This window comes from Amphiura filiformis, chromosome 13 (assembly GCF_039555335.1).
Source record: "Amphiura filiformis chromosome 13, Afil_fr2py, whole genome shotgun sequence".
NCBI lineage: Eukaryota > Metazoa > Echinodermata > Ophiuroidea > Amphilepidida > Amphiuridae > Amphiura > Amphiura filiformis.
In genome coordinates, this window is record NC_092640.1 from 26,873,853 (window position 1) to 26,895,915 (window position 22,063).

At 35.4% G+C, this 22,063-nt stretch overlaps 1 protein-coding gene and 1 long non-coding RNA gene across 2 annotated transcripts in view; both read left to right on the top strand.

The window, feature by feature from the left end:
• Positions 1-305: 305 nt before the first annotated feature.
• The window catches only part of LOC140168177 (uncharacterized), a 156,340-nt gene continuing 134,582 nt past the window's right edge, over positions 306-22,063 (top strand). The window contains exons 1-2 of the long non-coding RNA XR_011861155.1: positions 306-499; positions 20,158-20,207. This is a non-coding gene — a long non-coding RNA (uncharacterized lncRNA). The remainder of the gene's footprint in view (positions 500-20,157; positions 20,208-22,063) is intronic.
• Positions 16,424-17,331, top strand: LOC140168710 (uncharacterized). Its single transcript, XM_072192120.1, has 2 exons — positions 16,424-16,882; positions 16,927-17,331. The coding sequence occupies exons 1-2, from the start codon at positions 16,424-16,426 to the stop codon at positions 17,329-17,331; spliced, it is 864 nt and encodes a 287-aa protein (XP_072048221.1).

The following is a 22,063-nucleotide window of genomic DNA, read 5'->3' on the forward strand; positions in this document are numbered from 1 at the left end:
TTGGTCATATTATACAAGGTTAAACATGTCAACAGCCAGTCAATATGCAGACATGATTGTGCGACAGATTGCATGTCAGATTGAGATGTAACTGATATTTTTATGCAATCGACGAAACAGAAAAATAACAATAAGCTCATTCTCAAAAAGAGTACAATCATGCCTAGTATTCTGAACGTATTCTGAATGTACTGAACAAATCTTGCCACTCTAGTATTGAACATACTATAACAGGACAGGTTAAAGACATCATCAGCCAGTCAAAATGCAGACATGATAGTGTGACGTACAAGGAGCGGGAGAGATTGAGATATAACTAATATAACATCCAGTTGTCAACAAGGCACTGGGCACGAAAGGTACTAGGCAAGCATTGTTGAAATGCCGTTGCTAGTATACAACATTAAGTGTGGATATATCCAGTGGAATTATTTGAAGGATTTATTACTCTCATAACGGATGTTTTGAGACATTTTGAAGAGGTTAGTAATGAGATAATGTAAGTATGGCAGAGCTGACTTTCATATCATATTTAATCCTGCTGAAGTATATGTAGTCATGGCAATGTTTTATAAGGTGAATGTCATAGGTGTTGAATAATGTCAGGCTGACTGATCCTTATCACAGTAGATTGGTGAAGCGTAGATAGGTATCTCTATTGCAGCTTTTATGGAATTTATCCTGTGCTGTGATGTAAGAATTTAGCACTTTGTAAAATGGCTGGATATTTGAGACGGTTTAAAAAGGTCGGATATTTTCTGTACAGCTAAATATTTGTGTAGGTTCGCGTGTGTGTTGCTTGTACTTCCGAGGACTGCAACATAATAACACACCGAGGACCTTATGCTTAACGGGACATATACCGTAAATGTTCGCCTAATGGCACTATGGGCTGCCTTGATATAACTGGAATTTTAGACACAAACTGAAAGTGCCCTCCCATAAAAATCCCACCCGCAAATAAGGTCACATACCCTTAATTCTTGATGGGATTTTTAGAGGAGGGAGCTCTCTATTTGATTATGAAATTTACCCCAAGGCAAAGGAGACCAGGTACACCATTAGGCGAATGTTTACGGTTTGCCCTTGCAACATACATCCTTGGAAAACATTGAAAAATTAGGTCTTGTACCCAACTAGCCTCTATAGCTTATATCCTGAAAGCGTTAACCGTTTGAACAGTTTTTGAGGGCTTGAAATGACATGACACATGCAAAGATTTCATCAAGTTTCAAGTTCTTGGATAAGCAATGCAAGAGGTGTGTGTGTATATAGGGCATCGTGGAGTGTGTTAGTGTTTGTCTGCAAACGAGGACATCACACACAACAAGATTTTTCACTCTAAACTGTGGACTTACCTGCAACCGAGGACAGTCCTTGGTCTCAAACTGCTGCAATAGACCTCAAATGCATGCTAAATGCATTTGAGCGATACTTGATCAAAACCGTGGACCATGTGCGTAAAAAATACAGTCAGCAGTTGATATGGCTAAAATTCTGTTCGTATCATACACACAAAAAATACACCATTTTAGTCCACGGTTAAGCGGTGAAAACAAGATACACACTGTTAGATAGCAATACACAATGTCCCCGGTTGGCTGCAAACAAATACAGGGGTGTGTTTGTAAAACTGGGTAAAACCCTACATTCGGGGACTATTTGGTGATTTTTTACTAGAAACAGGGGACTTCACCCCAAATGGGGACGTCCCCAATTGTAATACTAGGCCTAGGGGCTCCCTCTATGGCTAAAAAGGCACAGGACACAGACACAGGAAGTGTGGACATCCACGGTTCTTAGATGGTGTTTCTAAATGTAAATGACAATAAGAAAACATTATAGCTACCATCAGTTCTAGCATAAGGTGAGTCCGCATTTAGGACGCCCTAAATGTTGTTCAAAATTCTGATTTTTTAGATGATTGTTTTGCATTTTAATACACTATATTACCCTGAAAAAATCAAGACTTATAGGTGCTGTATTTGTAACAAAATCTCAGATTTTTAATAAAATGATGTGTCCCGTTGTTTTAGTCAACTTTGAAATTTTACTTAACAGGCTATTTTTGTGGATAAGCAGTTTACAACAGCTCACTTTTTTAACGTTTTAGTCATATGAACGGAAAATTAGTTGAATGTGTATGTGATGTTTATAATACTGTAGGTAGGTCATAACACATCTAAAGGACCAACCTCAGTCACGATCAATGCAGTGACAAGTTTTGCCTCATTTGTTTAGCTCAAAATTAAAAGGGGACATAATTATATATATATATCTAACAGTGAAAACTAACATTTTGTGTAAAAGAAATACTAATCTATTTCTGATGGAATTGTTACAATATTGCTTTAACCACATCTAAGGTGAAAAAAAAACCCAACTCATAACATGTGTAATTTCTATGGCTGGATAGTAAAAACTCATATTTTCATGTCTTCGATTTATAGTTACACGTAGGGGACTGCCGGTGTGTGTATGCCTTAATGTATACACCAGGGCCGTAGCAAGCAGGGTAGCAAAGATCACAGTGACCATGGCTGCCATTATATATTTCTTTATAACATCATCATATCAGCGATATAGCCAGGGGGTGCAGACCTCCCTATAAAGAAAGTAAAATTGGGACATGCAGCGAAAGTATATAAATATTTGTCTTCTTGCTCTACTCTATCATGGGCTGATTTTAAGGCTCCCAACTGATATTTTGGTATTATTTAGAGAAAATGATATTTTTGAAATCTTAAAAGTTTTAAAATCATAAGTATAACTTGGCTAGGTTTGCAAAGTATCACTAATTTGTTTAAAGATCCCACTCCTGATTAAATTCCTTTAATTTCTATTTTTTAAGTGGTTCTATTTTAACCCCCTGAGCACTACCTGCTGATCTAACATTGCCTCCGATTGGTCAATTACATGATAATTGCACTTTAATCACCAATCATAATGGATGGAGCTTTGCAAATAATTCACCCCAATTTTTTTTTGCGTGGTGAAATTATTCTAACAATGTTGCTGATTGGTCCAATTGATAATGAAAACTTCTTTTTGGCCAATCGGCAGGTAGTTCTCATGGGGTTAAAAGCAACAAAATGTAAGTTAGAACATCTTATCTCATCCCATGTAATGTTCAAGTATTTAACTTGAACATGATAGAAATTTCATGTGGCTCAATGCTTGTGTCAAGCTAAGGCTGGCTACACGCTTGAATATCATATCAATTTGGACAAAAAAAAACAAATTTTGACCGTCCCAATTATTGACGGCTGCAGAATATTTTGACCTTCTACATGTTGGGGTGCGTGTGGGGGGAAGGGGAGGGAAAAGGTCATATTTTCGTCACCATTTGTCAATTTTATGTCCCATTTTTTAGTAATTTTAGTGTCATTTTATCGCAATTTTATCCCTGAAAATTTTCTGTAAGGGGGAAATTCCCTCGGCTTCCCTGGCTATGCCACTGGGGGTATGCACAACTGCTTTAAAAGTGAAATTTAGCAAATATTGAACTTAACCATACCAAGTAAGGAATATAGAACTGTTGAACGCAGTCATATACTCAAGTGTAATGGGCTATTGCAGTTGAAATCCATACATCCATTTCGGAAGACATGACCTTAATCGCCAACCTTAATTGCCGCAAATATGGGTAGCATTTTCAGCCTTTTGGTATATCAATGACCCCTTTTTCAAAGCCTATTTTGGTATATGAATGGGTCCTTTTTTCAAATTTTTCTCATTTTTTCGGAAAATATCCCAATTTTTCCTTAATCTAGCCAAAATTGTCAAAATTGTTCCAAAGTTTTGGGAAAATTTGTAAAAACTAAGACAATTTTGACTTTTGGTATATCAATGGGTCCAAATTTCTTGAAAAATTGGTATATTTATGGGTCCACTTTCAAATTCTCAATGCACGTCCCTACCAAAACCAAACTTGAGTACCCCGGGCATTCAGGTAACCCCATTTGTAATTCACACTCCCTGTGTGGGAGATTAAGGTCATGTCTTCCACAAGGGATGTATGATTTCAACTGGAATTAGCCCAATGAGCTCACCAAAGAGTAATGTGCTTGTTATTCACCATTCCTCAGTGGATGTGCTGAGATATTTGGGTTGGGAATTCAGTCAGATCATGTTGTCGCCTGCCAAAGTGTGTATGTGTTTGACAGAATAATTCATGGATAGGTGTTGAATACTGTAAAAGTGAAAATTTTTGTGGTACATTAATTTTGCGCTCAATTTTGCATTTTGTGCTCAATGCACCTACTGTGAAAATATAAACGCACGAATATGTTCTTTTTATATGTTGGTCTAGGTAAGAAAACTCAAAATCTTGAATTTTAAAACAAGTGAAATGGTTAAAAATCGGCAAAACACACAAATTTACACACGTGAAAATAACTACTTTTACAGTACTGGAGTTGAATATATTTATACAAGACCAAGTATGATGCATTTGGAAGCGAAGAACCGATGTATGTAAGACAGTTTGTTGATGCATGTGGGGAAATCTCTACACAAACCTGGCAACATCATCTCTGTGCACCATGTGAGCAGCAAATTTTGAATCCCATTGCAGAGTGTTTCACAGTATTATGCACTACAGCTATATCATACCAATTCTGTGGGGCTTTTGGGGATGTTTGAAAGTGATAGAAAGAAGAATGTCAAATGCTACATTTATACCAGTGAATTACTGGTGAATACCAATAGGATTGCACAACCTTTTTGCTGTCAACTAGTAGGCACCAAAATGACTATGATGAATAATGCCAACAAAATGTAGACAAAACCTGAATGAAATGAAATCTGAGGTAGGATAGTGCCCCAAAATGCACAAATAAACACATAATGGTCACTTTTTACCTGAATTTTGTATTATATTTTCCTTATTTATGCTTTTTGAGTACCCAATTAACTTTTTAGGACCCAATTAATTAGATAGCGGAACATTCACTATACCAATTCATAGTCAAAAGTCAAAACTACCATGCACTAAATAGTTATGCCTATGACTATAATAGTAAAGTCAGGCAATGCTATGTAAGCACATTTTACATCCTGGATGATTTCAGGCAATGTATTTTAAGCAATTCACAAATACAAAAATATAATACAACCATATTGATCATACAGGCATTATGATAAAGCCACGATTTTTTCGTGTTACAAAATTTAAAATCCGTGTTACAAATTGGACGATTCTGTGATTTTCTGTTTTCCAATATAAAGCACTGAAAAGTGAAAACAAACATGTTTTAAAAGTGTATTTTGTGTTCCGTTTACTGTAGTATCCCCTCAACATAGCCATCTTAGGCCTAGAATTAATGCTAGAATGGATTGTTTAATGGTTGATTACTGCTAAATAATCACATTTCTTTGTTTTATTTTGAAAATCAACACAAAAGTTAGACATTTTACACAGTTTTTCAATATTTTGTGACATTTTCAAATTTCTGTGAGCAAACCCTGAATTCTGTGAATTTCTCTGTTTTTCCGTATCACAGAGAAATCATGGCTTTACATTATGACTTTCTACACAACATAACAGACATGCAAACATGGGCTATTCCAGTTGAAATCTATACACCCCCTATGGAAGACATGACCTTAATCATGTTAATCTTCCACACTGGGTGTGTGAATTTCAAATGGGGTTACCTGAATGGGTGACTCCATTTGAAATCTACACCCCTGTGTGGGAGATTAAGGTTGTGTCTTCCATAGAGAGTGTGTGGAATTCAATTGGAATATCCCAATGTTTCAAGAATATACTTTGTAGCCATTGAACATGTTGAATGTACTTGATCCAGATGTCAAGTTCCGATGCCAAGATGTACACATGTATGTATTTATCATTCATGTCATTGCAAAGTGTGATAGCTAAGTTAAAACAGTCATAAATATAGAAATACTTGAATGATGACTTCATCACCACGCTGTATTGGGCATTGAACCACATTCATATGTCCCTATTTTGCTAGTGAGGCCTTTAATAAATTTCATTGGGGTTGGGGATATCAATCATGGGTCAAAAGTTTGATTAAGCTTAAAATTGCTTTAAGAGACCTAAGCTACAGGCCTCTATTTTGATTGGTTTATACTCACAGATGATTATATCATGTGATTAACCAATTCTGTATTAAAAAGGGCAGCAGTGCCCATAGGGCTAAAATAACACAGGTACATAATTTGATAATTATAACAAATTTATTTGAATTTACTGAAAATTCATAGTAGTACTGAACACACACCACCATCATCTTTTAGCTTTTGGAACAGGGGACCACACTTGCCTCTCTTCCTGAATCAACATAATAATCTAATTGGGTTGCAATTTATTGTCTGTGGCCCCTAGTTAGGCTCCCATGCTTGTCAAACAGGATATTGCACTCAGAGATATCCCAAAACAAGATGCGTAGTTGACGTAAACACTTGTTTGGTCTGGTAGCAGCCATTTTGAATTTTGGTGCTGATGGGTGTAAAATGGTGTTGATGGACAGAAAAACCTTTATACATATACATTTTGCATTGAACATTTGGTTGTTTGTATTGCTATCTTCAGTAGATAATATAATATTGTAATTGATCTTATTGCTATCTTCAGTAGATATCATAATGCTGTGGTTGTTTGTATTGCTATCTTCAGTAGATAGCATAATACTGTGATTGATCTTATTGCTATCTTCAGATAGCATATTTGATGTGATCAAGCTAAATGGGTCTAATGTCGGTCAAAATCATAAGTCAGTTTTCAATTTCATTACATGAGCCATTCTTAGAATCAATATTCCCGACATCCGACTGATCTTGCTTGATCGCATCACATATAATACTGTGATTGATTTTATTGCTATATATCTTCAGTATTGTGCTATCTTCAGTAGATATCATAATACAGTGGTTGATTGAATAGATATCTTCAGTAAATAGCTAATACTGTGATTGATTTCATTGCTATCTTCAGTAGATAGTATACAAATATATACTGCCATGAGAGGTTCTGGTTAAAACTATGGGCCCGAGGTGAGATCAATAGTACTATTTTCCTGAGGCGCAGCCCGAAGGAAAATAGTATTAATTGATCTCAACGAGGGACCATAGTTTTAACCAGAACTTTCAATAAAAGCAGTATATATTTGTTTTATATACTTCATTAATATGTTCTTTGTTCATTGATTGGTTAAAAGAAAAATATTTGACGTTTTGACTCTCCAGCTTCTATCCTGAGTGAACAGCACGACCAATTTAAGCACAACCTATATTTTGCCCTTCAAAAAAAAATCGAATAGGCTAAAATCGGGCTAACCAATTACAGCAGCGCGAAATCACGCTATGGCAGTTTCGTGTGCGTGAACTGTTCCTCGCATCAAATGCACACGCGCGGAAGGCATGGTCAAAAGTACTATTTACGGCTTGGAGGTACTATTTACGGCTCGTCCGGGACATTGCAGATACTATATACGGCTTAGAGGTACTATTTACGGATAGGAGTACTGATGGTAGAACTATTTTTGGTCATGTGATCCACTTTTAACCAATCAATGAACAAGAATATATTAATGAAGTATATAACATAATATAGTACTGTGGATGTTTGTATTGATATCTTCAGTAGATAGCATAATATTGTAGTTGCTATTATTGTTATCTTCAGTAGAGAGTATAATACTGTGATTGAGTTCATTGCTATCTTCAGTAGATAGCACAATACTGTATTGCTATCTTTAGTAGATAGCATAATACTGTGGATGTTTGTATTGCTATCTTCAGTAAATAGTATGTTGTGGTTGCTATTATTGTTACCTTCAGTAGATAGCATAATACTGTGATTGATTTTGTTGCTATCTTCAGTAGATAGCATAATACTGTGGTTGATTGTATTGCTACCTTCAGTAGATAGCATAATATCGTGGTTGATTGTGTTGCTACCTTCAGTAGATAGCATAATATCGTGGTTGATTGTGTTGCTATCTTCAGTAGATAGCATAATATTGTGGTTGATTGTGTTGCTATCTTCATTAGATAGCATAATACTGTGGTTGATTGCGTAGCTATCTTCAGTAGATAGCATAATACTGTGGTTGATTGTATTGCTATCTTCAGTAGATAGCATAATACAGTGGTTGATTGTATTGCTATCTTCAGTGGATAGCATAATACTGGGGTTGATTGTGTTGCTATCTTCAGTAGATAGCATAATACAGTGGTTGATTGTTACTATCGTCAGTAGATAACATAATACAGTGGTTGTTTGTATTAACTGCTATCTTCAGTAGATAGCATAATATTGTGATTTTTATTGTTGTTATCTTCAGAAGATAGTATAATACTGTGGTTGTTATTACTGGTATCTTCAGTAGATAGCATTGACATATTCATTAGATAGTGTGGTGGTTCATAATACAAGTACTGCTGTTCTTGATATTATTGCTGTCATCTGTAGAAAGCATAGTATTCTTATTGCTATAAGGAACAACAGTGTTTTTAAATACCAAGTAACATCATGAACACAGTAACCTCATCCTTTTCTGCTGTGGTTAATATTATTGCTGTCTTAATGCATAGTATATTAGTGTTATTGCTAAGGAACAACAATGTTTTTAACATCAAGAACACTGTTACTGCATCCTTTTGACCTCTATAGGGTAATGCACTTACAACTCGGATGAGGTCACACAATTCTTAAAAGAAAATACTAGAAAAACACATTTTTGTACAACTTGAATACTGTACAAGATCTATTAGATAACCAATGTGTTCAATTCATGCCAAACACACACCACCATTAATACATGCTCCCCTTCTATTTCTACATAAATGTCATTTCACAGGCTGAATCAACTAGGATTTCACTGTACATATGCACATGTAAGTATAAGGCCACAAGTAGTTGTTGCATAGTATATATAGTAAACCACCAGACTTTCCGTATATACTAAATATCCTCCGGCATATTAAAAAGCTGATCTACTTAAAATACAAACAGTGAGTTTACTGGAGAGGCCACTTATACAACTGATGCTGGATTTATTGACTTAAAGTGATGCCCACCATGTGAGTTGACTCCTGTGGATATATTATTTCTATTCTATATAATATAATTTATACAAAATATCAAATATTCTATAACAGATCAAGATTGTTTTCAATCAAAATTAGTAAATGGAAAGACACAAATGATATGACTTCGGATGTATTAATATTGTGCTGAATTTTGCATACAGTTATTTTCATGAATTGGAGTGAGAGAGACATCTTTTCAATTGTAATTTTCGCGATTGCCTAGTCTTGCCCAATACTTGCAATACATTATACATTCATGATGTGGTAATTTTGCTGATGGCACTCCAATCGCAAAATCCATGAAAATAAAACCCTCGCAAAAATTACCACTTATACTGTAGTACTGTATATCATGCTGTTATTTTTGCGTACAGAATTTTTTGTGAGTTTGGGATTTTTGGAAACTACAAGTTGTTTATTTCTTGGAATTTATATATAAAGTAACTTTGTATAAAAACTGTATTTTGGTGTGTTGCTATTTTCACGCCTGCGCATCCACTTACGAAATATGTGAAAATAAAACTCGCGCGAAAATAACATGTATGTTGGTGCAATTTCCATTTCATGTTACTTTAGGGATGCCACACTACTGTAAAAGTGGAAATGTTTGTACTACGTTAATTTTTACGTTAGAACGCAGTTCATAGAAGGAATTTAATATATAACAATAACAATGCATGAATATATTTCTTTTGTTATATGTTAATTTAGAATATAAAACATGATTCGGTTATCGCTGGCATCTCAATTTTCCTGGCTTTATATGGCTATAGGCCTATAGTTTACGGCTGAGATCATATAGGTACTTGGTAATGGTCTAAAAAACAAAAGTCAATAAATGGTTGTCTTGTTTGATTACCAACATGAATAGCATATTTTGGCATCTTTGTGCGTTTTAGGTTTCTCTGTCTAAGGGTAAAAAGATATTTTAAACAAAATCAGGTGACCACTCCACAAAAGCTGTGAACATCACTTTAAGATAGTTTTCCAGGGTATACTGTATTTTGTTACTTATTTAAGAGCTTAGTGCTCCATTTCATCGTGGTGATCCATTTCAGTATTACTTCTTATTGTAGTTTCTTCTTTGGAAGTTATCTTAAAGAGAAGTGCTTAAACTTTCTGCACAAAGTATTTTGCTTATTATAAAAAGTGATTGATTGATTAATAGATATGACATACTATAAAAATTTGCCTAATGGCGCTATGGGCTCTCTTGACATAAGTGGAATTTTAGGCACAACCTAAAGGTCCCCTCCAGTAAAATTCCCACCAGCAAATAAGGGCACGGAACCTTAATTCTTGTTGGAATGTCAGAGGAGGGATGCATAGAGGACGGATACATTTATATTGTGCTATTTTGTCAAAATAAATACTGTATAAGCTGTTATTTTGGGAATTTTGGAAACTGTATTTTGTTGTGTTGTTATTTTCATGCATGAATGAGCACTCACGGAATTTGTTATACTGTTATAGGTTATTAATGTAAGGAAATTTAGAATTGTAAATTTAAAAACAAGGGAAACAGTTCAAAATTGGTAAATTGTACAAAATTAATTGCATAAGAATTTCCACTTTTACAGTATTTTGTCAAAATTAGGATATTTTAAACAAAATTAGGTGACCACTCCACAAAAGCTGTGAACATCACTTTAAGATAATATTCCAGGGTATACTGTATTTTGTTACTTATTTAAGAGCTTAGTGCTCCATTTCATCGTGGTGATCCATTTCAGTATTACTTATTATTGTGGCTTCTTCTTTGGAAGTTATCTTAAAGAGAAGTGCTTAGACTTTCTGCACAAAGTAGTTTGCTTATTAAAGTGATTGATTAATAGATATGACATAACATCTCAAGCTTTAAGATTAAAGAAACAGTTGAAGTAGTTCCTTTTGTAAGTGTCTATTGGGCTATTCCATTTAAAATCATATACCCCCTATGAAACACATGACCTAATCACCAGGGTGCAGATTTCCAATGGAGTACAGTAGCCCAGTCAGCTGACTCTAATTGAAATTCACACTCCCCATGTGGAAGATTAAGATCATGTCTTACATAGGGAGTGTGGGGGCTATGAGGGCTGAAGCCCTCCCTCCCGCACTTTGTTAAAAATCATGTAAAATCAGCTGTTTTTTGGCATTTTAGGTCATATCTTCCATAGGGGGTATGTGATTTCATCTGGAATAGCCCAATAAAACCTTGTTCAAAGATCTGGGTTTTTTTTCATGAAATAAAATCGCAGAAGTGTGAAGCAATGATTGATAATCCATATGAACGTGTCAATAAGCTGAAAGTATGGAAAAGTATCAATCTGTTGTGACCAAACTCTAAATTTCCCTTTAAACCTGAAGCCCAAGCGTTTATTTGTGCTATACGATATGGATTAAATACTCAATTGTATAGCATTTGCAATACCCAAGGTGAAGAAACAAGTATAGACTGTGCCTAGCTATTGATATGGATTAAATACTTAATTACAGGGTTTTCAATACGTAAGGTGGAGAAACATGTGTAAAGGCTATTCCTTGCTTTTCAAAGGTGATTTTACTCACAGAGTAGGTATAATGGAAAATTTTTGCAGCAGTTAATTTTCATGCTTTTCACTGTTAAACAGGCAATAAAAATTCAAAATTAGGTTAAGTTATTTTAATAGGTTTCAATATGTAGCTGTTTGAAGCCATGCAATGCATAAGATAAACTGCAAAACTTGTTCAGAACAGTCAAATCCAGAAAAATTAAAAAGTAACCTGTTATGTAGTATAATTCGTGACCATGTGCATGTACTGGTATGTATATTATTCTGTCATATGTCAAGATTTCTAGATTAGTTTGACAGAAAGGATATCTCTGTTGATGCATAACTGATAGAGCAATTTTTGAGATGAATATCTATGAGCAATTAGAGTGACTTGCTGATATTCTTAATGCAATATGGTTTAGTGCAGGGGTTCTCAACTATAATGGCTTAATTTGGAAGATGAGGTCTGAAGTGCCAAATGGGCACATATTTCATATTATTTTCTTTGTTTTTGAACACTTTCCGAGTGCCACACAGAAGGATGCAAAGTGCCACATGTGGCACTGGTGCCGGCAGTTGAGAACCCCCGGCTTAGTGTTTGAATATGCTGGTGTTTCATATTTTTTATGTTTTCTGTTTTATTTATTTTGATAACTTGTGACTCTAGATTGTTTGCTAATTTTGTCTGCTTATTTTTAAAAGAACTTCTGGAGATCTGGCTAGGACCAAAAAAATCTGTACACTTTTCTGAACTTGCTCAAAAATGGTTGATAAACCAAAAAAATATCCTCAAACCATTTTTTATTCAGAAATATCGACAAAAAATGACGAAAACTGTCCATCTTTGAGATTGTATCTCCTATTGGATTTGCACAGAATTCCCTATGCCTGAGCATAGAGAGATTTGTCTCATATTGATATGCAGTGCATAGCTTATTCAGTTTAGGGTTTAGTTACTTATGCTAGTAAATATTCCAAAAATGCACAAATATGACGTGTGGGGAATACTGTAATTTGGAATTGATGGATCCCTTGAATGTTTCTTTAAGGTTTTTAAAGCCATCAATCATTTTGATGTGGAATTTGAAAAACCATGTATTCAATTTTTATAGCTTATTATGTTCTAGAAAATGCCAGTAGTGGATAAGCTTTTTATTATGATAAATCTAATTATATATCGGATTGATATCTTTAGTTGATATAGCATGTTGGAGTGGTTGTTCTTATTGCTATCTTCAGTAGATAGCATAATACTGTGGTAGTTCTTATTGCTATCTTCAGTAGATAGCACAATACTGTGGTTGTTCTTATTGTTATCTTCAGTAGATAACACAATACAGTGATTGTTCTTATTGTTATCTTCAGTAGATATCATAATACTACGGTTGTTCTTATTGCTACCTGTATCTTCAGTAGATAGCATAATACTGTGGTTGTTCTTATTGCTACCTGTATCTTCAGTAGATAGCACAATACTGTGGTTGTTCTTATTGCTATCTTCAGTAGGTAGCATGATACTGTGGTTGCACATATTGCTATCTTCAGTAGATATCATAATACTGTGGTTCTTATTGCTATCTTCAGTAGATAGCACAATACTGCGGTTGTTCTTAGTGTCACCTAGTATCTTCAGTATATAGCATAATACTGGTTGTTCTTATTGCTATCTTCAGTAGATAACATAATACTATGGTAGTTCCTATTGTTATCTTCAGTAGATAGCACAATACTGTGGTTGTTCTTATTGCTATCTTCAGTAGGTAGCATGATACTGTGGTTGCACATATTGCTATCTTCAGTAGATATCATAATACTGTGGTTCTTATTGCTATCTTCAGTAGATAGCACAATACTGCGGTTGTTCTTATTGTCACCTAGTATCTTCAGTATATAGCATAATACTGTGGTTGTTCTTATTGCTATCTTCAGTAGATAACATAATACTATGGTAGTTCCTATTGTTATCTTCAGTAGATAGCACAATACTGTGGTTGTTCTTATTGCTATCTTCAGTAGGTAGCATGATACTGTGGTTGCACATATTGCTATCTTCAGTAGATATCATAATACTGTGGTTCTTATTGCTATCTTCAGTAGATAGCACAATACTGCAGTTGATCTTATTGCTATCTTCAGTAGATAGTGTAATACTGTGGCTGGCTGATTTTATTGCTGTGTTCAGTAGTTGGCATAAATTAGTGTGGTGGTTCATACAAATTCAATGGTAAAAACTTGTGTAGAAAGCATAGTCCATTGGTGTTCTTATTCATATAAGGATCAACAGTGTTTTTACATGTTATTAGTGGCATCATGAACACTGTGACCTCATCCTTTTGACCTCGGGTTCGACCTCCATGGATATTGCACTTAATACAACTCAATGAGTTGAGAAAATTTTGAATTGATAATGGTTTTTACCATTGAACTTGCATGTATTTCAACATGCATCTACATTGTTTGGTAATATCTAATGGCAGTGTGATACAGGGAATATCATACAAGCCAAGGATAGTATTTTTATGCTCATAGAAATAGATTTGCTACACAACCATATTATGAATGCTTGTATATCATTTATGAAAAATATTCATTTTAATTATGACAGGAAAAATAGTTCAGCATATTTCATGTGGGACATGTTAACCAAATTTGTGCAGGAGCGTTCAGACAAAAGATTAATTTTTTGGCCTAAAGGGTTGAATTTCATTTATGCTTTTAAATGCTTATGGATTATTCCGAGCTCTAAATAGGCTATTCCGGTTGAAATCCATACACCCTCTATGGAATACACGACCTTAATCTTCCACACAGGGAGTGTGAATTTCAAATGGGGTAACTTGAATGGGTGACTCCATTTGAAATCTACACCCCCTGTGTGGGAGATTAAGGTCATGTCTTTCATAGGGGGTGTAAGGATTTCAACTAGAACAGCCCAATAGGATACAAACTGGTTTCTTCTCAATCTTGTCTCATCTTAACAGAAACAGAAAAATTTGAAACTATGCCAGACACGCTTCAAAAATATAGGTCACATACTTTGTACTCACTCAAACACAACATTAATCAACCCGACTGCATGACAGCCTATGTCTTCTGTGCAAGATTTTATTTCAGATTGTGTGTATTGTGTCTTTTTTTGGTAAGCCTACGTAGGCTTTCAAAAATAGGCTTTTAGCAATTGTCCTCATTCCTTAATTCTTTGCATTGCTTACCATGTTACCTATTCTGAAAGTATATGCTTTCTTTACTTACAATTGCTATGCAATACAAACTGCAACATGGAACTTTTGTATTGTATATCTGAGTAGAAAGGGGTTTTTCGTGATAAAGGATTACAATTCAAGTCAAGCTCATGTTGAATGCTGATTTTTTTCATCAAATGTAACATTAATCAATCTGTACCAATCACAATGGGGATGCACAATGGGGAACCAGAGATGCTTCAGTGTCTCATTTTAAAATCAAGATCTGTGATGTATTTCACTGAACTTGTAATCCTTCGTAACCAATGTAACCTTTTGCAAGGTACGAATACCCTTTTTATACCTGTAACTTTAGGAAGAGTCCCTTCAGCCAATATGTGTCAAAGATACGTTTCTTTGATGCTATATTAAACCTGCCATGGCTTCAATGAAATTATGTGCAGAAAAATGCGCAAGTCACATATCACTTCTGGGTTTACGACCAGATTTCTGCCAATTTCTAACACCAATATCGACCATGTGTGCACCTTGGTATTAAGCTTACTACACAAGGTAGCATGGAAATATCAGCATTTTGAAACATCTTGGTTGAAAAAAAGTGGTGGTGGCGTTTAATTGAAGGGGCGACTGTGGCGTTTGATTGAAAGGCGGCTGGGCGTTTAATTGAAGGGGTGACTGGGGCGTTTAATTGAAAGGCGACTGGGGCGTTTAATTGAAAGGACAGCTGGGCGTTTAATTGAAGGGCGGCTAGGCGTTTAATTGAAGGCGACTGGGCGTTTAATTGAAAGGCGGCTGGGGCGTTTAATTGAAGGGGTGGCTGGGGCTGGGGCGTTTAATTGAAGGGGCGACTGGGGCATTTAATTGAAGGGAGTGGCTGGGGCGTTTAATTGAAGGTGGCAGCTGGGGCGTTTAATTGAAGGGGATGACTATTCAAGGAAATATCAAATACGGTAGTCAGATTGCAATTTGCACAGATTTCAACCATAATCAAAATTAATCTATGCCACACTGGTAGCCATGTGAGTGTGTATTTTTGTGAGAAATCCTTATAAGTCCAGACATGTCATTGAGTCTGTTCAGAAGAAAATAATCCCTCACACATGGATCTCCTTTAAAAAAGTTAAAAAAACTCACCATGTGAACTCATTTATCTTAAAAATAATGATGTTTTTCATGGCACACAAGAATTTAGGTTCTACAAAACGTAAAAATTATCTCACTGAGAAGTAAAGCTTTTTTAATTCACTGAGGTGGTAAAAAAATTGTCACAACCCCAACTACCCAGCCCCCACTTGATATCTAATGGTGTGTCCCTAAAAGCTATGACATGCAAACCAGAGAAATGAGATAAGCAAAATATGGCCCTCTAAAAGTACAATGTACACGATCAATGACAATATTTACTATAAATCAAAGGTTAAATACTAGGCATTCTGTTTCTTGTTAACTTACATTGGGACGTCATTTTAATGACGATAAGAAAATGCTTATTGACCATACTTCATGTAACTATACCAATCGGCGTGTAATATACTCATATTTAACTTGATTTTGAACATAATTGAAAGCATTAATTGCTTAATCTAGTAAGATATAGGCTCAATCAATCAGCAGTGAAGAAGCCTTGAAGATATTGTCTATATGGAGTCATCTTCTAACAATGCTCTAAGACCAGCCGCAGGGCTGACCAGAGTATTCATATGGTGTGTGCCTCGTACACTAGGAACTGCCCTTACCAAGTGCCTCAGTTACGTTGATGGAATTCAAATATTTAATGAGCCTTTTGGAAGTGCAATGTTCTTTGGTCCTGAAGGGAGGACACCAGATCCGGATTTTGTCAAGTTCATAGAGAGAGCCTCGGCAAACCAACAGGTGATATTCGAACATGCCATTGATGATAGCAAGTGTACCTATGGATGGGTAAAACAGCAACTGGAGGCTGATTATCCTGGAAAGAAAGTGTTATTGGTCAGAGACCAGGCCCCCTACTTGGATGAGAAGTATGACACCATTCCATCTGGATTTCGACACGCTTTCCTGATTCGACATCCATATAAAGTGTTGCCCTCATACAAGCGCATAGTCACCAAAATGCGCAAAGTGGATAACGATACTACGAATTGGAATGATCTACAGAAAGAAAGAGAGATATGCCAAATGGCTATGAGATGCAGTTTAAACTTCTCAAGTACGTTCAAGAACATCTCGATCCTAACCCCATCATCATAGACGCTGATGACCTTCAGAGTAACCCATCTTCAATTTTGAGTCAATTCTGTCAGGCTGTTGGAATACCGTATAGTGACAGTCTATTGGAATGGCCGGCGGATCGCGACATCATGAAAACATGGATAGGATCTCGCATTGATCTACAAGGGAGTCTGTTGGAGGATGAAGGGGGTTACTATGATAAAGCCATCAACAGCAGCAGGTTTCTTCCAATCACAGCAATACCCGAACGTAGCGAATTGTCGCAAGATATTCAGGAAGCTGCAGATTACTCTATGCCCTTCTATGAAAAAATGTACCAATTGCTTCTAAAACCGTAAAATATGAGCTGATATTGCCACTATTAAGAATGCGCACTAATGTTCAAGAACTTAAAAGAAGGGATGCGAACATAGAACTATAGACAAAATCGATTTTCACAGCAATGTACTCAATTAAATTTTAGGATTTGGATCTCTTGGAATACCCAATAACACTGCACTTGAAGATGAACTTGTTTGTTACATACATATAATGGAGAACGTTTATACCGGGGGGCACTCACTAAAAATAGTGATGGGGATGTGCAGCCACATTGCCCCCCATTTTTCAACTCTCTCTCACACAATGATCCCCTTGTTTTCCTGTCTCCAAAAGACCCCCTTTTTTCAAGAATTGTTGACAAATTTCTGATAATCTCTCACAGAATGACCCCATTTTTTCATTATTTTTCTTCAAATTTTCCCCAGTCTCACGGAAAGATCACCTTTTTTGGGGTCTTCTCACCGAAAGACCCCCTTTCGGGCTAGTTTCAAACTGCTTTCCCTGTCACTTCCAAAGTCGAGTGCCTACCTCCAGGTGTTTATATGGGACATAATTTTTTCAGAAAATATGCCTGTCTTGTAAAAGAAGACATTATAAGTGGACTAATTGATAACTGGAACGGGAAGCAGGCATGAGATTTTTTTAAAGACTATTCTTCTGATGTCAAACAAGACCTGTCTCTAAAAAAGACATTGCCACATATGAAGATCATGTTCCATACTTTAATTTTGCATTGATATTAAAGTGCCTGAAATGCTGGTAATTTGTTTTGATTGTGGAATAATTAACCATGTGGAAAAATACCAGTATGTCTTGGTAAATACCATAAAATAACATATTTAAAATATTTTAAAAATATTTTGTGTTTGCTGGGATGTCTTTTCATAACTTTTATTTTGGAACTAAAAGTAAGGTAGAAAATAAGAAAAATAAGAAAAATATTTGATTATCTCCATGAAATCGGTGAGGGCGGGGACAATATACATGTTATTTATTGAACTTAGCCTAAGCTTCAGCGACGAAGCATCATACAACCCCACCCCTCCCCCATAGAAATGAAAATTTCCTTGAAAACATCAATTTGGACTCCGAACTAGAACTTAATAAAATCTTTTGGTGATAAGTTCGGATCTTTTTTTGCTGGGACCATGTTTCATGGGAGTCTACCCTCCCTTCCTGATGATTCACCAATCACCACCAAAATCTTTCTCTAAATAGGCTAGGCCTATGCTGAATGAATATAACGTTTTCAACTGAGTAGTCTTTTGGTGAGATGCTTTTGCCAAATATGCCTGAACATATTGAACATGCTGAAGGTTCTAAGCAAAATAAGCTACTCAATGTTTGGAAGTCTTTAACTGGGTTAGCTGAATTCCACTGCTTTGTTTTTATAATGCGAACACCATTGGTCGGGTGCTCGTTCATAAGAGTTAATTAACCGTTTTTTTCCAATACAATTTTCTAATCCTTGCGAAGGGTAGGCCCCTACCAATCGTAAATCATTTGAGTGAAATGGACACGTGTATTGTAAGTTACAATGGATATTGATGCTTATGAAGCATTATAAATGTTAGTAAAATGTACTCCAGGAGTTTGGACTTCAAACACTTTAAAGGTTGAATAGAAATATTTTTCTTATTCAGAATATTTTGTTTATTTGAAATGTGTATCTAATTTACAAAATGTTTACTTCTTAACCTGTTTGGAGAAAATAGATTATGAATGTTAGTAAAATGTACTCTAGGAGTTTGGACTTCAAACACGTCAAAGGTTTAATATAAATATTTTGTTTATTCAGAATATTTTGCTTATTTGAAATGTGTATCTAATTTACAAAATGTTTACTTCTTAACCTGTTTGGAGAAAATAGATTATGAATGTTAGTAAAATGTACTCTAGGAGTTTGGACTTCAAACACGTCAAAGGTTTAATATAAATATTTTGTTTATTCAGAATATTTTGCTTATTCGAAATGTGTATCAAATTTACAAAATGTTTACTTTCTAACATGTTTGGAGAAAATAAATGCCTCAGACCTGATCTCTATACATCCAACACACCATACAAATGCTTAAAATAGTGAATATATAGTGTGAAATGTAAAAAGCAATGTTTCTAGGAAATGTGGCTTCAGGAATGGCCAGTTTATGGGTTTACAGGTTGTTTTCCTCTCAACAAATGCCTAATATTTTATCAATGTAAGAAGCAACGTTTTTTGGAAATGTGCAGGGAAATGTGGCTTCTTGAATGGACAGTTTATGGGTTTACAGGGTTTTTTTTCCTCTCAACAAGTGCCTAATATTTCATCAATGTAAGAAGCAACGTTTTTTGGAAATGTGCAGGGAAATGTGGCTTCTGGAATGGACAGTTTATGGGTTTACAAGTTTTTTCCTCTCAACAAATGCCTAATGTTTCATCAATGTAAGAAGCAATGTTTCTAGGAAATGTGGCTTCAGGGATGGACAGTTTATGGGTTTACAGTTTTTTCCTCTTAACAAATCCTAATATTTCATCAAAGTCACACACACATCCTTAGGCGTCAATCCCGGGGAGACAGGGGGATGTGTCCCCCCAAATGACCCATTTATTGTTCTTTTCAGCCACTTTTTGTGACAATTTTGGCCGATTGCCCCCCCCCCACATTTCAAGCCGGATTGGCGCTAAAGCACACATCTAACAAAAGCTCGACCTCTCACACAGGGACCAGCTGCACCAGTACTGTGATAACCTATTGCATACTCATAGAAATACCATCACTTGCTATCATACAGATATTTATATTTTCTATGAACTTGTTTATGTTTTAAGCTAATGCCATTGCATTTTTTGTGTTTCTTTCACAGCTTTCAGCAAAGATAATACGATAATTGAAGAAGATGGATCTAATGCTGAGGTAAGTTGTACTATATATGTGAAGAAGAGTTAGATACAAAATGCGATATATGCCATTTTTTGCGTTAAGGCCACCAACGCCTTAGAAGCCAAGTGATGGACAGAGTTCATTCGTCCATTGTCCCAAACTGGCGTTGTAACTGCCCAATTGGGTCATGGTGGATTAAAGCTGCATAAAAATCAATCTTATATTGTATTGTGTTGTAAACTGGGATGGGACATGGCCAGCTATGGCTGCCAATGAATGAAATGCATGAAATTGGATTTGTCGATATAATAATACTAGGGAAAAATGGATACAGCATTTTGCATCTGAACTGATCATGTGATGGAGGGAAGCAAACGATATCATTTGTCATCATCAAGCTTTATAATAATCAATCTTGCATCTATCAATTTTGTATAATTATCATCAATTTGACAGTCTTGAATATGTTGAAAATCCCATCAAAGTTTAACTAAATAATTTACAAGATATCATCTTCATATGTGACATGATCAAGGGGAATGAGTCAGATGTCGGCAATTTTCAATTAGAAGTTTTTTACATCATTTTCTGGCAGTTTATGAATGCTACATTTTGATGCAAACCCTATCAAAATTGGACATCTGGTTACCGAGTTATGAGCAATTAATCAATGGCTGAAAACAATATAAAACAAAAGAATTTGAACACTGTTTTTGCCAATATCTCAAAAACAATATTAACGACATCCGACTCATTCCTCTTGATCATGTCACATACAGGGTGAGTCAAAAAAAGTGCAATAGAACAAAGAATCGATATTTATGCAAGAGTCAAGTCGAACTTTCCCATTATTGAAAAAGTCTATAAATGCCACACTCAATAGCCACCTTCTTTGAAAATATGAAGTGAATCGCGACTACCGTTTAATATTTATGAGTCCTTTTGCTGCGATACCCAATTTCGTTATTTGTCCACGAGGTACCATGTATTCTGAATGAGAGCACACAATGCAAGGTAAAGGCACCAGCTCTGACTTAAATAAGGTTGATTTTTGCCTTATTTTAATTTCTTTTTTCTATTCAAACAAACTTTCTAACATTACTTTAAGTCCTTCATACCTCACTCGACTCCAACTCAAGTGTATTTATAATCCCAATATGTCCAACTTACTGGATATTTTGTAATTCACTCCACTTCAATTTGCGCGCATTTCATTTTGACATTTGAAAAACCCGCCTAAAAATTTGCATGTTTTTGATAGAGAATAAACATCTTTAAAGTAAAGGTAAATTGAAAATAACAACAAAGAATGTTTCTTCTCCTTAAAGTAGACCAAGGGCAATAAAACTTTGGGTGTTCCATTTTATTTCAATGCCAATGTGGCAGTTGTTCCATATCTGCCTTACACAGAGTGGGCTGACATTCAAATTTTAGATGTCTCTTGGACAAACATTGAAATTGGGTATCACTATAAAACGTGTCATAAAATCAAAACGGTAAATGCTAATTCCTTGGTTTTTTCACACAAGGTCACTATTGGATATATCATATATAAAATGTTTTAAAACCTAAAAGATTCAACTCGGTTCTTAAATAAAAAGGGATTATTTTCTCTATTGCACTTTTTTTGACTCACCCTGTATATTCAAACGCCCATGCATAATAAATCACTTTTTAAAGTCACTTAAAAGTCATATTTCAATAGCAATGGGCTATTGCAGTTGAAATCCACACACCTGCTATGGAAGACATGACCTTAATCTATCACACAAGGGGTGTATATTTCAAATGGAATCACTCATTCAGGTAACCACATTTGAAATCTACACCCCTGTGTGGGAGATTAAGGTTATGTATTCCATAGGGGGTATGGATTTCAACTGAAATAC

Bases quoted from the DNA above. Each gene is read 5' to 3' on its own strand.
- LOC140168710 (XM_072192120.1), top strand. From the start codon at position 16,424: ATGGAGTCATCTTCTAACAATGCTCTAAGACCAGCCGCAGGGCTGACC. The intron at 16,883-16,926 runs GTGGATAACGAT...ACAGAAAGAAAG, and splicing joins TAGTCACCAAAATGCGCAAA to AGAGATATGCCAAATGGCTA.